This window comes from Dasypus novemcinctus, chromosome 15, assembly GCF_030445035.2.
Source record: "Dasypus novemcinctus isolate mDasNov1 chromosome 15, mDasNov1.1.hap2, whole genome shotgun sequence".
NCBI lineage: Eukaryota > Metazoa > Chordata > Mammalia > Cingulata > Dasypodidae > Dasypus > Dasypus novemcinctus.
In genome coordinates this window covers 43,637,036-43,654,104 of record NC_080687.1, presented here as the reverse complement: position 1 = coordinate 43,654,104, position 17,069 = coordinate 43,637,036, and the positions used below count along the sequence as shown (strand labels likewise).

General features: G+C 35.1%; 1 protein-coding gene across 4 annotated transcripts in view; it reads left to right on the top strand.

The window, feature by feature from the left end:
• Positions 1 to 17,069, top strand: part of GPC5 (glypican 5) — a 1,751,919-nt gene that overhangs the window by 519,716 nt on the left and 1,215,134 nt on the right. For all 4 annotated transcript variants that reach the window (XR_009180619.2, XR_009180618.2, XM_071208238.1 and 1 more), the window contains exon 5: positions 12,446 to 12,571. Coding sequence is in view for 2 of the 4 variants with exons in the window: in XM_071208238.1 (XP_071064339.1) it covers positions 12,446 to 12,571 (126 nt within the window). In the remaining 2 variants the exon portion in view is untranslated. The remainder of the gene's footprint in view (positions 1 to 12,445; positions 12,572 to 17,069) is intronic.

Below are 17,069 nucleotides of genomic sequence, written 5' to 3'. Positions count from 1 at the left end.
ATATTTTAGTAACCATGGACAAGATCTTATTGTGAAAGAAATACTCAAGATTTGAGCTAAAATACTAAATCTGAAATATATAGGCACTGAGTAATGATTCTTTGTATGAGTGACCATATTAAAATAATTAAATTTGCGTATATTCCATTTGACTCACTCTTGCTGTTGATCTTGACGCTGTCATGTCCTAGACATTTATCTGTTGAAAAATTGGCATGCTTCTTTAAATTAAAAGAACTGAATAAATAATTTCATGTGTTTATTAAAATGAGCAAAAAGCTATAGTAAGTTGAGAAATTCTATATGCTTTTGTGATAGATGCTTAATTCCCTTAATACTATCAGATTTGTTTAAAGCCTTGGACACTTAGCCCAGTGTTTATTTTCACAAATGGGTTAACATCTTTCTTGAAAGTGTTTTTAATGCTGAACAGTCAGTGCTTTCTAAGGTCCACTTTTATAAACTGGGAAAACAATATTAGAGCTAGTTTTGAAAACTTTTTCTAATAATGGTTTTAAATCATTCTTTTTTTAGAGAAGAATACTTCATAAAGGGTGATTTTTACTGGGACATTTAATGGTACTATGTTGGGTTTTGTGGGTCATTGAAAAGTGAGGAAAAGAAGCAGTCTATCCTTTGTATGAACTTCTAGGCCAGGATTAGTATAAAATTACCAGCAGAGGGTTAACCACAGAGCACCTGTCAGGAAAAGAATCCTCTCCAAGGGGTCTTTAAGTATATTAGCATATTTTCAGTGCTCCTTTCCAGTTCTCTTTCCCATTGCTTTTCCTGTTGCTCCCCATCCCACAACCCATCTTAACCCCTGTCTCTTTGCGGAGAAAGCACAGTAAATCCTCTAATGAAGGGGAGATCATGCCACATGAACCAGTCTTCAGAAGACTTCTAAGGAGGAGGGAAAAACCTGGAATCATTTAGGTAGAAAAAAAATTCTCTTTGAAAATGGTGTTGCTCTTTAGGTCATAGGTTCTGTAATGAGCAGTAGGTTCACATGGGGTTCAGAGAGCAGACTTCTTGAGTTACTATTTTTTGGAAAACGTTTTCTTTCTTTTTAACAGAGGTGAATGCAATGTGCTTAAAACACATTTACATTAGCGGTACATGTGTCTTGTGCCATAAATTGCATAGCTTTTCCCTCACCTCCTATCCCACCATGAATTCCAAAGTCTGTATAGAAAGGGACCAAGAAACTAGATTTCATACTCTCTAGCAAATCTAACCCTATACATTTAATTATATTCAAGTATTTGCAATGAAAACTACTGTTTCTGTAGGTTAGAGATAAATATTTTTCTATGCTAAAGATTTATAAAAATTCTTTTGTAAAATAGAATGACTTAAGTATGTATAAAGTTAAATGATTAAATATAAATACAGAATAACAAGAGAAAACAGTTCTTATCCAGAAACTTGTAATTATACATTTCCTCTGCTAAGCAAGAGATTGACGTTTTAAATGTCTACTGTTTGACAGTTGTGGTCAGACTTTTCTACAGGGTTGAGCGTGCTCATTAGTGCCACATTAACCTTAACTTTGCCTCAGGCCATTAACTAGCAAACTGCACATTTGACCTTTGTTCTACAGATATTTTCAAATAGTGTGCCAAGGCACTGCTTTTAATTTGGGTTCTGTGTTATGTGTGGACTGACTTTAAGGATAAAAAATCAATATCTGTCATTAAATAAACATGTGGTCTGAAATATTCCACAGGGAAAAGCTCCATTTGAAAATAAGATTCTTTACTAATACTTTTCCAGATAATTAGATTTGATCAAAATTAGAAATAGTGGCTTTTATATTAAAATGAAAAAAGGAGAAGCGCAATATGTGACAATTTTGAAAACTTTAAAAATTGAAACAGATTCCCACTAGATCAAAACCTAAGATTAAGAGGTATGTCTTTTGAACATAACTTTTTATCCAGCAACTTCTAATTAAATGAAATACAAAAATCAAATATAGACCGGTGCCATATGCTTAAATGTGAGCAGCCCCCTAGAAGGCCAGCAAAGTTTGAAACTTAAATGGTTGCTGCTCTTCAAAGTCTGCACATGAGGAATATATCAACATTGTAAATTCAAAAAGTAAATTAGCTTAAGGGAATCTTTTGACAGATTATGCTAATGTTGCTATATACCAGTTAAGGAATATTATACAGCTATGTAAAAATAAATAAGACTACTATTTGTTAATTTAAAGGAGTTTATGATATATTGTCAAGTAATAAAAGCTGATTGCATGTGTAATTTATATTGCTTGGTCCCAATTGTGTAAAACGAAATCAAACCATATATTTCTTCTCTATTATGTCTGTCTCTCTCTATGTGGTTGTTTGTTCAAATGCATTTAGAGAAAGCTGAAGAAAGACACCAGGTTAACATTGGTTACTTCAGCAGAGAGCAATGAAAACACTATGGCAAGACAGTTATTCACTTGTTCATTTTCCTTTTAATTATTTTACTACTTGAAAAAAATGTTACTTTTGAACTTAAAAATGATTAAAGTCAATCATAGTGGTACAGCCAACAGGAAGTGTTGCTCACTTTGACAATAGTTGTATTCCCATGTCAACCAAACCAGAAATGACAACCTCAGGGTGGGTTGCATTTCCTTTTATATATTTTTATCATGTGATATATATCAGGAGACCTTTCTGGCACTGCTGGCCCCAAGAGCATGGGAAGCAATGAAGCAATAATTATGCTGGTCCATGTTTCACTCTTGTCTTTAGTAAGCTCAGGGCAAGAAAGGCTGCAAGCTATGAATGAACAATTGTGCTACAGCCTTCTTCTGCTCTACTGTGCTTGCACAGTGTACAAAACTGGTCATTAGCCGGTGATCAGAATTTATCTCACTCCCTGCTTCCCACACAAGTCCCTTTAGACTGGCAGAAATATAGAAAAACAAACTCTACCTGAATTTACTACCTTTTAAGTGCATGCTTTTTTCAGGAAAAAAATGATGTGTTCATGTTTTCTTCTATAACAATCTATTAATAAGTGTTTTTCAAAATGTGATAATTTCTGTGAAAATTTGAAAACAGATGAAGATATTCTATCTACAGATTTATTCAATTTTAATTTATCAAACATCTAAAACCAGCCAGACATTGCTAAGTGATGGAATTCTTCATTAATTCAATTAACAAAGATGTAGAGGTCTTCATTGTACAGCCTTACTAAATCATAACTAAATTATTTTTCACAAGTTCTTTCATTTGTGAGGTTCTCACTTTACTTAATCATAAAATAAAAAATTTGGACTAAATCACTGGTTTTCAAGTCCAGGTGCACATTAGAATCCTGTCGGGTAGTTTTCAGAAAACACAGATGCCTGCATCCCACTCTATCTTAATAAATCTGGTTGTCTGAGAGAGAAAGCTAGGCCTCTGTACAGTATAAATGTTTCCCTGGTGATTACAATATGCAGGCAGAACTGAAAACTGCTGGGCCGGATGATCTCTAAGACTCTTTCTCACTGTTTTCATAAAATACCTGTGATGTATTAATTCTGATAGCTATCTTTGGCAGCAATGTGACTAAATAGTAATGTGTCATTACATTTTAATTTCAGTGTCACTTATCAATAGGAGTTGTTCTTGAGCCTGTTTTGTAGAATCTGGCATAGCTTGCAGTCTGACCCTTTTGATTTCTTCTGTTTTCTAATGTGACATACCAGGAAGCTGTGTCTAATATTTCCCCACAATCTAGGAATAGACCCCCTAATTTAATGATTGCTAAATTGCCTGATATAAGGACTTTCAATTATGATTAGTATTCCTTTTTTTAAAGATTTATTTATTTATTTTATTTCTCTCCCCTTCCCCACCCCACCCCACCCCATCCCAGTAGTCTGTTCTCTGTGTCTATTTGCTACGTGTTCTTCTTTGTCTGCTTTCGTTGTTGTCAGCGGCACGGGAATCTGTGTTTCTTTTTGTTGCGTCATCTTGTTGTGTCAGCTCTCTGTGTGTGCAGCGCCATTCCTGGGCAGGCTACACTTTTCTTCTGCACTGGGTGGCTCTCCTTACAGGGCACACTCCTTGTGTGTGGGGCTCCCCTACGCGGGGACACCCCTGCGTGGCACAGCACTCCTTGCCCACATCAGCACTGTGTGTGGGCCAGCTCCACATGGGTCAAGGAGGCCCGGGGCTTGAACTGTGGATCTCCCATGTGTTAGATGGACGCCCTAACCACTGGGCCAAGTCCTCTTCCCTGATTATTATTCTTGTAAAATGTATTTTCTGTAGGAGCTTCAAATGTTGTAAGCTGCTAAAAAACTAAGACTGCATTAGAAGCTAATTAAGAAAGAATTTGTTGAGTATCTGTTGGGTATCAGGCTGTGAATCAAACCCTGAGGATATGAAGAAAAACTGGCTCTTGTCTTTAAAGAATACACCAGCTAGTCTGCGAGTCAGGAATGCAAACAGAGGAAATATACTAGAGAGCAATGTCCTTAATATGGATACAGACATGTGCTGTGTGAGAACCAAGGATGGGCTAACAAACTACCTAGGATGGTGATATCGACGTTGGAAAGGAATTGAAGTTTATGCTGGATATTGACTTAGATTTTGATTCATCCCTTTCATGTCAAACTGGAAAAGGAGACATGATGGGTTGTGAGCTGAGCATTAAGCCAGGAGTTGAGTTCTGAATTCTCGTTTTAGGACCAGTGCTAATTGGCTCTGGGGCAGTAGATAAGTCTTTGACCTCACTGAGACTACCAGTGTCTTCATCCCTCTGTTTCCTGATAATTCACTTTTCCCCAAATCCAGTGTTGATCTTCTGGTCCTCCAGTACAATCATTTTTGGAATACTACTCTTAATTCCTGTGACTTTAAAAATGCCAAACATGGGACATAGATTTCCAAATTAGAATCTCCCCTCAAATTTCTGTCCTCACAAATGAACACTTATCTTGACATTCACACAGACTTCTCCCCACTATATTAGTCTTAGAGAAATTGCAGAAGTCCAAAGCTAACCAATTTTCTGTCTTCTTAGAATTTGTGATCCATCAAGTATTCATTTTCTATTCCTACATCATTGGAGCCAACAGAAACTAAGTTATGATGTAGGAGCAAATAATCCTAACATCAGAACAATAAAATTGTATTTTTGTTTACTTTCTGTGCCTGTTTTAGGTCAACTAGGGGTGCTGCTCAAATTGCCCTTGCTTCAGGACCCAATGACAGGGCAGCCTGTGTCTGAAACTTTGTCAGTCTTTGTGGCAGAGGTAAACAGATGCTGGTGAAGCAAAATTGGTTTTTAAAGCTTAAGCGTGGAAGGGATACACGTTGCTTCTGCATACATTTAATTAGAACCCAAAGCAAGTCACATGATCAAAGCTAACTTCAAAGATGCTCTTGCCCAGAAGGTGAAGAATTGGAATATTTGGGAACAAGCTACATGACTACATATCCTTGTTTTCTCCTTCCTCTTCCCACATGAATATTTTAAAATCTCTTCCGTCTTCAAGCACACATACACACAAATCAGACTTCCATAATTTTCTTTTTTGGGATTTTCTGCTTTTAGTTTTTCATCCCCACTTAATCTCCCTATACTGCAATTGGAGTCTACCACTGCACTTCACATGCTTTAATGAAGGTCACCACATATGAGAGAAATTTCCAGTATTTTAGTTAACTTCTTAAAATGGCATTTTACAATTGGAGAACCCTTCTAATTTCAAATTCCCTCATACTTTAGTTTTCATAATTATTTAACTTTTACATTTTTATTCCTTGGCTTTTACTACTTCTGAGTCTCTTTGTTTTCTTCTTACTTTACATTATTTTCCTAGGAGTGTTTATTCATATCCATGGCTTCAATCACCATCTCCAAGGATGTTAAATCCCACATAACATGGCCAGTCTGCTGAGTTCCAAGGCCTTATATTCAACAGCAAACTTTTGTGATACTCATGGGACATATACCAGCAGCTTCTGTACCCTAGGACTACTGAATGATATCTGCATTTTTGACAGGATCCCCAGATGATGTTTACATGTATTGTTTGAGAAGTAGTGTTCTACCTCATTTCTCCATCTGGATGTTCCAAAGAAATTTCAAACTGAAATTTGAATTTGAACTGTTGAGAAGAGAATTAATTATTCATTATGAATTATTATCTTTTTACACATTTATTAAGTTGGCAACTATTTATTGAGTCTATGCCACTGCTCTAGGATATGTAGTAGTGAACAAAGGAAGCAAATAATAAAATCTCAACTTGCTTGGATCTTTTATTCTGAATCAGGGAGATAAATAAGAAACAATAAAGGCTAATAAATAAGTACACAGTGTACTAGAAAGTGATATATGCCATGGAAAAATGAAAATATTGAACAGGGTAAGAGCAATCACAAGTATAATGTAGTGACAGTTGAGAAGGTGACATTTCCCTTCCTTATTTCTTGTCTCTTAGGATGATACAATCATTTCCTCAGTTACCTGAAGGAAAACAATCAGAAATTATCTTTAAACTCTCACTTTACCTGTCAATTCTAGATTCCTACTGTCTTTCAAAGCTATCACATTTCTCCATGCTCACTGGCAACTTTTTTTCACATCCTCATTTTTCTCTCCATGAATTTCATTCATAACCCCTTCAGTGACATCACTATTATTTATATTTCTGCATTGCTACTTTGATTAATAGATCGCTTGCTTGAAAACTTTTAATGGCTCCCACTGCCTTCTGAATAAAACTGAGACACCTTCCAATGAACAAAAAGGCTGATTATGTAATCTAGTCATTTATATTTTTATGTAATTCACATCAGCACACGCCACACTAGCTAAACTAAGCTGCCTACAGTTTTCTGAAAACAATATTCTTTTTCCGTTTTATGTTTGCTCATCCTGTTTTCTTTGCGTGGAACAGCCATCTGGCTTCTGCTTTCCTAAATCAAAATTGAAGTGACAAATTCTTTTGTAATTATTTCCTAATTCCTCCTCTGTCCTCATGTGGCATTTTTAGTGTGTTATTATTGTGGATTTTTACGAGCATATGCACTATTGTTTATCTGTGAATCCATAGTGACAACACAAAGTCTAGTACTCAATAGTGGTCAGTATTTTGTGAAGAATAACTGATTGTGAATGGTATACGGAATTAGTGGAAATCATTTAGGATACAATAGGGGAGGAAATCTTTTCAGAGAGAATAACACATGCAAAGGAATAAAAGTGTGTTGTGTGTTTTGGGAAGAACAAGTACCTCACTTGTGTGGGACCCTAAACAATAATTTCTGTTGCTGCTGAGGTTGAAGATGGAGAGGTAAGAGGGTGCTCAACTTGCCTTTCCAAGAAGTTTGGGTTTCATGCTGTAGAGAATAGAGAACGATGCATGGCATTAAGGAAATGAATGCATAATTAGTGAATATTAGATCTGAATTTTAATAGATGATTCTCATTGAGGATAGAATATGACTGGAAAGGAAAGACCGGTGGTGTATAGTCCTAGAACAATGATTCCAGAGGCTATAAGAGCTTGAATCAATCATAGCAGCGCTAGGAAGGAGGACTGGAAAAGAAAGATATAGCTGTCCCCAATATGATCTATTGGTTGTAAGGGAGAAATGACACTAGAGCATTGCCATTCACCAAGACTGGAGTCTAGTAAAGAATATCTATTCAGTTAACACCATCAGTTTAGAGGTCTCAATCTACCTGTCATTTGTACCAGGCCTTTTCTTTTCTAGAGGAGTCTTTGATTCCAAATTCATTTATAGTGAATAGAATTCAGGACAGGTTCCATTCATTGAACCCCACCTCTCTAGGAAAGAATCAGTCTATTTCCTGAATTATTTTATTGTAACTGCAACACAAGAATTGATATTCGGTCATGCATTCCAGTTGGTGGAGATATAGTCACCATGAAAGTGAACTGGAGAAAACGGACCTAAAGCGGTTTTTAAAAAAAGGTAAATAAAACTACTGTGCTAGTAAGAAAATAAAGCATGGTTTTTTTTTTGTTGTTGTTGTTTTTTGCTTTTGTTTTTGATTGATCATAAATTAGAGTTGAGTCAGTTTCAAGCTTTATGCAGCCATTTTGTTATCATCATTTATCTGGACAAGCTTTGCTAAGAATTTGATTAAATATCTGCTAAACATTTGCTGGGGTAACTTTTGACCTACTCTTTGAATTCAGAAATTACACATTGGAAAATCACACTTACTCCTTCTACAGATTGAAGGTTATTTATAACTCCAGCAATGTGGACAAATAGCTCTTTGAAAATTAATGAATTATACTGAAATTAATATAGCTGAGCGTAGTAGTGTCCAGATCAGATTTAATTATTTTAAATTTGGTTGCTCAAATATTATTTAGAATTGTCTCTCTTCTTTGTTCTTAATTTTAAAGAAATTAATTTTTTAATTTCAGAAGGGATGTGATTTCATAATTGCTACATTTCAACTGCTCATCCAATGAATTTCTAAGGTTCTCTTTCCTTCCAATGCTTTATATTCCATTGGATATATCAGAGTAGAGGCTTTTCATTTATTTTTCCAAAATATTTGTTTAAATTAACAAAAATTCAGAACTAAAGCCTTTAGGATTTCATCTTTTGAAATGTTAAGACTCACGTTCTTAGGCCACCGAAGGTTTGGTTTTAAAATTCAAAAGTTTTAACATTTTAAATTTTTAAAAAAAGCTTTTTGTTGTTGTTGTTGAAATTTCCCTTCCATAATTGATGGGAGAAAGGGGAGTGAGTAGTGTGGGAGGGAAAAGAAGAAGAACTTAGTTAATACATTTATATATTATTACTTCTAACAACTTTAGTTCTGAATTTATTTTAATGCTTCTGAAACATCTTATATATCTAGATTTTTTCATGTTTAGTCACGAAATGTTAGTTTATGTTCTTAGAAACCAAAGAAAATACCCAGATATGAAAATCTCTCAAGTCTATTAAAAGTTTAATAGACTTGAGAGGTGAACACTGGGGAATAACGGGTACATGGTTGAAACTACAATATTGGGAATGTTCTTTTGGCAATAACGCAAGTGAGGGTTGCTGGTTTGGGGTGTTGGATGTGGGGGGCATTCGGGACAGGGTGCACTTGAGGCAGGCTTTTAGGGAGTGAATGCGTGAGTGTTCATATTGACATAGTGTATTATATCAACAGGTGGAGACCCACATTATGAGCAGCAAGATGGTGGACTCCCATCCTGGAGAGGACTGTTATGTTTTCAAATAGAGGGGCAGGAGTCTCTTGAGAGCATGGGTGGTACCTAATAGGGGAGGACAGACCAGTATGTCAAGCCCTCAGTGTTGTTGCAAGTTACTATGAATCTTGTCCTTCAAGGAGTGAAGCCTGGTGGTTGCGAAGGGTCCTAAGGGGAGGGGGAGGAAGGAATAGAATAGATGGAACAGGGGTCATTTTGGGGGAGATAGAAGTGTTCTATATGATCTTGTTATGACGGATACAGTCCATGTTGAATTGCATCAAAGTTTACAAAAGTGTATGGTCCAGGGAAGCGGCTGTGGTTCAGTCCACTGGGCTCCCATCTACCATATGGGAGGCCCTGGGTTCGTGTTCCAGGACCCCCTTGTGAAAGGCCAGCTGGCCCACACCCACAGAGAGCTGACAGCCTGCACCCCAGAGAGCTGACAGTCCGTGCCCTCAGAAAGCTGGTGCAGCAAGATGACACAACAAAGGGAGACAAGCAGACAGAAGAACGCGCAGCGAATAGACACAGAGAACAGACAGGAAGCAAGCCACCAGGGGGAGGGGTGGAAATAAATAAATAAATAAGTAATCTTAAAAAAAAAGTGTGTGGTCCAAAATGTAAACTATAATGTAAACCATTGACCATGGTTGGTAGCAATGTTTCAATATTTGTACATCAATTTAACAAATGTACCATCCATATATAAAATGTTATTAATAGGGGAAGGGGGAAAGGGGGGAGGATGTTGGGTAAATGGAAGTCTCCTGTATGTGGTATGTGCATTTTCTGTAACCGAAAACTTCTTTGAGAACAAAATAAAAAAATAAGACACTGAAGGAATAAATGGAAGAAAATGTCACTGCACATATAAGACAACAGGTCTTACAGTGATGAAAGGCAAAATGTGAAAAAAATTTTTAAATATTTTTCATTATTTTTTATTATCCCAAATTTTTTTTTTTAATTTTGTTTTTGTATTTTGTTTCTTATTTTTAAAACTATCATTATTATTTCATTTTCTTATTAGTTGTATTTGGGTATTCAATTGGCTTCATTTTTGAAGAAGTTTTGGATCACCTGAGGGTTACAACTGTGGCAGGGTAGGATCATTGATGCACAGTGTTAGTGATAGGGAAGACATGGGAGAAAGCTCACCTGGTCATACATATAAGGTATTTAAATGTGTTCAGATGTTCATGGAGCATTGTTGCAGTGGGTGGAGATTCATGCAATAACAGAAGGAATATCAAATTCCCATTCTGGGGAGTGCTGCTACATTCTCTAATGAATCAGCAAGAATCCCCCGAGTACAGGGGCAATGACTAGTGAAGGAGAATGGTCCATTGACAGGCCCTTGATATTGATGACTGTGTGTATGAACCTTTATTCTTGAAATTGAAATTTGGCCTAGTATAATAGGATGCCTAAGAGTTACCTCCTGGGCGCCTCATTTTTGCACAAATGTGGCGTCTCTCTAAGCCAAACTCAGCATATAAATACATTACCTTCCCCTGAGCATAGGACATGACTCCTGCAGATGATTCTTCCTGGCACCAAGGGATAACTACCAAGCACCAACTAGCAATGCCGCTGGAAAAAGACCTTAAGGGGAAAAAGGTAAAGACGAATGAGTTTATATGGCTAAGAGGCTTCAAAGTCGTCGGAGATCATTCCAGAGGTTACGCTTATGCATGTCTCAGCAGGATCTCATTGACTGCCAAAGTAAATATGACCCCAAATATTGGGGCTCCTGGAGCTCTGGAGACATCCAGGCAGATAGCTCAGGAGTTGGTACCTTGCCAGTGAGCCCTACTTTCGAATTTATGCTCCCCAGTGTGACAGAGTTGGACTAAGTTGTGTTTTCCCTACAAATGGCTCTTCTGCTGTCCTTCTATTTGAACTTATAATTAGTACTAGAGTTGGTAGGTATACATTCAAGGGACTCAATTCTTTGGGCTTTCCATGTGTCAGCTGGACCCTGAATCTCAACGGAGTTACAACACCTGCTCTGCAGTTCATTGGTCTAACCCAGGACAGTTAACATGGAGGTAATGATGGACAACTACCATACCAGGGAATTGAGAGAGACTGAAACAGCAAGCAAGAAAGTCCCATCCATTAGCACTATGGGATCACAACCCCCTCTCAATTAGAGGTGTAGTGGACCTCACCATCCCATCATCCTCAGGATTTGGGAATGAACTGTGGACTTAAGTAGACTTACTTAAAACTTACTGGTATTCTACTACAGACTTACTGTGATTCTAGCAATGGAAAAAATTATATCGTCGATATGGAGGCAGTGGCCACTGCAGATTCTGAGGGTAGGAAGAGGGAAAAACAGGTATAATGTGGGAACATTTTTTGGGTCTTGGGAATTGTACTGAATGATGTTGCAAAAGCAGATAAAGGTCATTATAAATTTTGCCATAACCTATAGGATTGGGTGGGAGAGAGTGTAAACTACATTGTAAACTTTAATCCATGCTTAGTGGCAATGATCCAGAACATGTTCATCAATTGCAAACCATGTACCTCACTAATGAAGGATGTTGTTAATGTGGGAAAATGTGGGATGTGTGGGGAGTGGGGCATATGGGAATCCCCTATATTTTTTATGTGACATTTGTATAATCTAAGTATCTTTTAAAAAATAAAGAGGAAATTTTTTTAATTCAAAGGTTTTTACTTTTTAAATAAATTTTTAAAAAGTTTGTTTTTTTGGTTGTAGAAATTTCCCACCCATAATTGATGGGAGAAAGGGGAGTAATATGGGAGGAAAAAGAAAAAGAATTTAGTTAATACATTTATATGTCATTACTTCTAACAACTTTAGTTCTGAATTTATTTGAATTCTTTCGAAACATTTCATATCTAGTTTTTTTTTTCATGTTTAGTCTGGAAATATTACTTTATGTTCTTAGAAACTAAAAAGAAGACCAAGACATGAAAATCTCTCAAGTATATTAAACTTTTAATCAGTCAGCTATCAATTAGCATGTTGTAAACTTCTGACATTTTCTACATGGAAAGGAAAATAGTATCACTGTGGTTTAGATGCCATCAACTAGTGATGATTTTTAAGTAAAGTATTTAAGACATATGAAAATAAAATAAGTAGAGAAAACAGAAGTTTTATAGTCTAAACATTATGCATAACAAAGTATGCCATTTATATTGACCTTTATTGTGGGTTTTGTTTTCTTTGTGGCTAATTGTTTTCTTTGTTCTTCCATTCAGAGAATTTATCAACAGCCTTAGACTGTATAGAACATTCTATGGAGGCCTGGCTGATAAGCTCTGTGTTAATGAATTAGCTGCTGCTGATGGACTACCCTGCTGGAATGGAGAAGATATAGCAAAAAGGTATTTTAGTTCTGGCAGTCTGCAAAAACATAATGGCTAATGTCATCTGTTCTTTCTTTTTCTGATTCTTGAATTTAACTTTGCCACACAGATTGGTGTAACTGCTCACTATTTTGTTTCTTAAAAAATCTGATTATTTTTGGTCATTTAAAAAAATATAATGACATTCTGTGGTGTTTTGAAAGTTCTCTTTCCTTTTCTACCTATTTATGACTTATTCAACTATCTTATTTCTTCAACTAGTGTCATTTACCATCAATCCAATCTTCCTTTCTTATTTATCAAATATCTCTTTTTTTTTTTTAGTTTAAGTCCATGAGCATTTAGAAAATGAGAACATCTGGTAAAATGTGAATATCTATGTGTAAATATGGATATGTGTCTAAGCAGTGTTAATATGCCCATCCTACAATTATCTGTGTGTGTGTTTATCTGTGCAATGTGCAATAGAGGGAGCACTTTGTATTGTATAGTATGTTATCAATTCTTCTCATACTAAGGACTGAAATTCAACTTTCACTTTTTTTCATTGCTTTCTAGAATTTAAATTCCTTAACAGTTTCTTTTCCATTGCTTTTTGTAATTGATTATACTCAAGTAATTTGAGTAATATAAAAGAGGGTCAAACAATTGGTTGATGATTAGACCCTTCATTTGCCAATGCTGGTGATTATTATAGAATATAGGATAATAAAGCTTTGCGTTGTGTTTGGATTTGTGTCCATTAAAAGTGCACTCTATTGTGAGCAGTCTACAAAAAGAAAGATGGATGTTGAGCTTTCTGACTTACAAATAAGACTACTCCATCTGAAGAGAAGTGGTTTATTTGCCATAGGATTGCTGAGTTGATTTGCTTTTTTTAATAAATTTACTATGGTAAGCAGGTATTATAATTAATTTAAAATATAAATTTATGCAGTAAATATTGTTTACATGCTGTTGGGTCACCATATTCATCATATTTAAAGATTACCTTCCTGAGATATTAAGTGATTATTTTATACTTAATATCTGAATAGCTCATAGATATTCTTAAATTTCACAGAAAAAAGTACTGAAGAAAGGAGCTGTAATTAAATTTATATAAAATATTTGGCCCATATGCCTAGTTTTCTTTTTTATTGTGCTCCTGGGACATTGCAGTGTAAGTACTTTCTAAATATTTCTTTTTTGCTTTTGCTGAGATCAGTGATAGCATGCACAATACTTGGAATTCTTATGGTATTCATGCCAAACAGATTTCTTCCTCCACAGATCTGGTAATTAAATTCCCTTTGACTTACAATATCTCATTCCACATTGTTTATAAATTTGAATTTTACTCTTTTGTGGATTAACAGTTTTTCTACAAGAATTAATGAAAATGTCAAGGTGATTGTGATAATTAAGATCACCTGTCAGTGTAGCTGGGTTATGGTGTCTATTCAGTCAAGCAAGCAGTAGACCGATTGTTACCGTAAGGGTATTTCATGGATTTAAATCAAAAGTCACTTGATTGATTAGTGACGACTGATTACATCTACAATCAAGAAAGATGATTGCCTTTAGCTTTGAGGAAAGTCTCATCCGAACAGTAGAAGGTCTTGAAGGAAGAACTTATTACTTCAGCAGTCAAAAGGAAGAATTCCTCTCTTTGGCCAGGGTTCTGGACTTGTGGCCTGCCCTACGGAATTTGGACTTGCTCATCCCCACTGTTGCATGAGCCAATTCCTTTAATAAATCTCTCATTATTAATATACATGAACATCCTGTTGGTTCTCTTTCTCAACTAATATAGTTATTGATGAAATTTTCAGTAAATAATATAAATATATTTAATTTATTGCACTCTATTATACCTGAAATTTTCTCTTCTTTGGTGATGTTTCTTCCCTGTCATACCTGTCTCTTTGGTCCACCACTTACTCCCACTCCCTGTGACTCACAGGGACAGCAGACAAGGCTTATACATTTTAAGCTCCATGCCATCTCTATTCTACTTCCAAAATGAAGAGTTTTCAGGCTTTATTAAATACTAGCAGGTGGCCAAAGAATTTTGTAAGCTTTTTCTCATTTAATTCTTCTGAGACTTTACTGTTAAAGCTCTACAAGAAACTGATTGGGTGGTATCACTTTTTTAGGTGATGTTGAGAAAACATGTACATGTACTCTGACATCTTTTTTTAAAATTAAGCTTAAATTGTAAGTCCATTCACAGCTTAATCAATTCTTGATCTAAATTTAGAATTTTTTCTATGTAAAGTGAATGCTAAAATTTAAATATCCATGAATTGAGGACGGATTGATGATGGAATATTGGAAGGTTACATGAAAAACTGTTAATATGTCTAATTTTAGGGAAAGGCATTTGAGGAACTTTTATTTTTTATTTCCATTTGGGGTATTTATTTCTTTTCAATGAAAATAGGTATTATATTGATATTAGGAATTATGGACTATCATTGTTTTCTTCTTTGCACAATTTTCTTTTGAAAAAAGAATAAATTCTATTTTTATATTTGATTTCTATCAGTTCATATTTTAGTGGTAATTTTGTGATATTGGTTTGTCAGAGCTTTAAAGGATATGGTTCAACACTGAATAACTGTGTTAATCCAGAGGACTTCTATATAAAGTCAAATTGTTCATGAAAGTTACAATCTTATGTTACTAATCACATTATCCTTCAGAAAAAATGGAGTTTAGCTGTTATCAGTGGTGAAAAGCACTAAGATCCTCATATATGATATTTATTTCAGAGGACTGCAGTTGAAATAAATAATGCCATCCAATTTTGAGGAAATATCAAATGAATGTACACCATTTTTTGAGATGACAGAGGATTTTTCTTTTTTGTGGTGGGTTATAATACTCAACAAGTTCATCCTAAAGAAATTATGCCAAACTCATTAATCAGGTAAATTGGTGGTCAAGATTCATTCTCATTCATTATGAACCATTGCAATTATTTTGGCAAGGTTTCTTCTCCTGCAGTCATTTTAAAAGGTTATTTGATATTGATAAGGTTATTTATGTGCACAGACATGCTGCCTTGAGAAAGAGGAGAACCATACAGACTATTTCAGATCTTGACAGTCCTATAAATTTGGAAAAAGCACTCATCAATAGAGATTGAATTATTTGTGATTGTGGATGAAAATACCTCAAATATCTTTAGTGCTTAAGGAAGTTTAATTTTCTAAAGAAAATTTATGTTAGTAGATTCAATAGATTCTGTTGATATTAAGACTGTATTATACCAGATACTCTACTGCAACTGTTCAAGTCAACAGTTCAACCAATTTTTAAATTGAAGATTAAAATGTGTTATTAAATGCACATTGGCTACCTCTCTTAAAAGTCCTGTTATTTATCCCTCTTGTCTCTTCAACATGAAACAAAATTGTTCTCTGAAAGGCATGTCAGTGCATACTCTGTTCTCAGTGCTCTGTGATTGCAAATTGATTGCTTGACGATTTGCACTTGTCTTTCTGGATATTGATATCCAGGTAACAGTGACTTAATTACCAGGGCTGTCTTTTTACCTTTTGATTAATAGATAATCCAGTAACTCTTCCTCAAGCTCCAGGAATTTATTACCTTCACAAGGACTGTCAAACTAGCCAGTAACTGTTAAGTACCCTAGTAAAATGAATTAGCCACATTATGTGTTTTCATTTTGATTTGGTTAACATTCCTGAATTCTTTTTTCATAATCCAGTTTCTACTTTCCTAATTACAATTGAGATTTTCTTAAAATCAGATTGAAATAGAAAATCTGAGTTTTTGTACTCACCTACTTCACCTTCCCTTCTAGGCAGGAAGACGACACTTTTCCTGACCATATATTTTTTTAGCTCTATTGTCTATCTTGAAATCACTTCTTTATTGACCTTTCTTTTTCTGTATTCAAATGTATTTTATTTTCCTTTTAAAAAGTCATCTGGTCTTGTTTTAAAATTTTATGGACTGTGTTTTTAAAAACAATCATATCTCAGGATTGTTCTGAATTTTACTAATGTAACAGCTAGTTGCTTTTTCTATGTTTCTTGTCCAAAGACCAGTATACTCTTCATGTGCTAAGCTACAGCTTGTTTGTTATTAGTTTTTTCCTTGAAATTTCTTTCAGTTACCTATTTTATCGGGTTCCTAATATTGGTGAACTATACCTTCCTAATAATCATCATTTTTACCACACCTATGGCCTACCTTATTTGGTATTTGCTTCAGAGTTGTATATTGCTTAAAAGGTATGGTTTGGAAAGCCCACATCCCAACAATTCATCATTAAGCTAGAAATTTCTGCTATTAAATGAATATTTTTCAACTAAATTATTTTCTCCATGCCACAGTATATACAACTTTGCCAACCTCCAATTTCATCTTGAATCCTAATAGAAATAATTCCCTCATTTGTGTTTTATTGTAACCTCCAAATACTTACAACGTAGTATGTATAATACTTTTTGCATATATATGTCATATATTTACTTTCTTCTTCTCTATTGTACATCCTTGG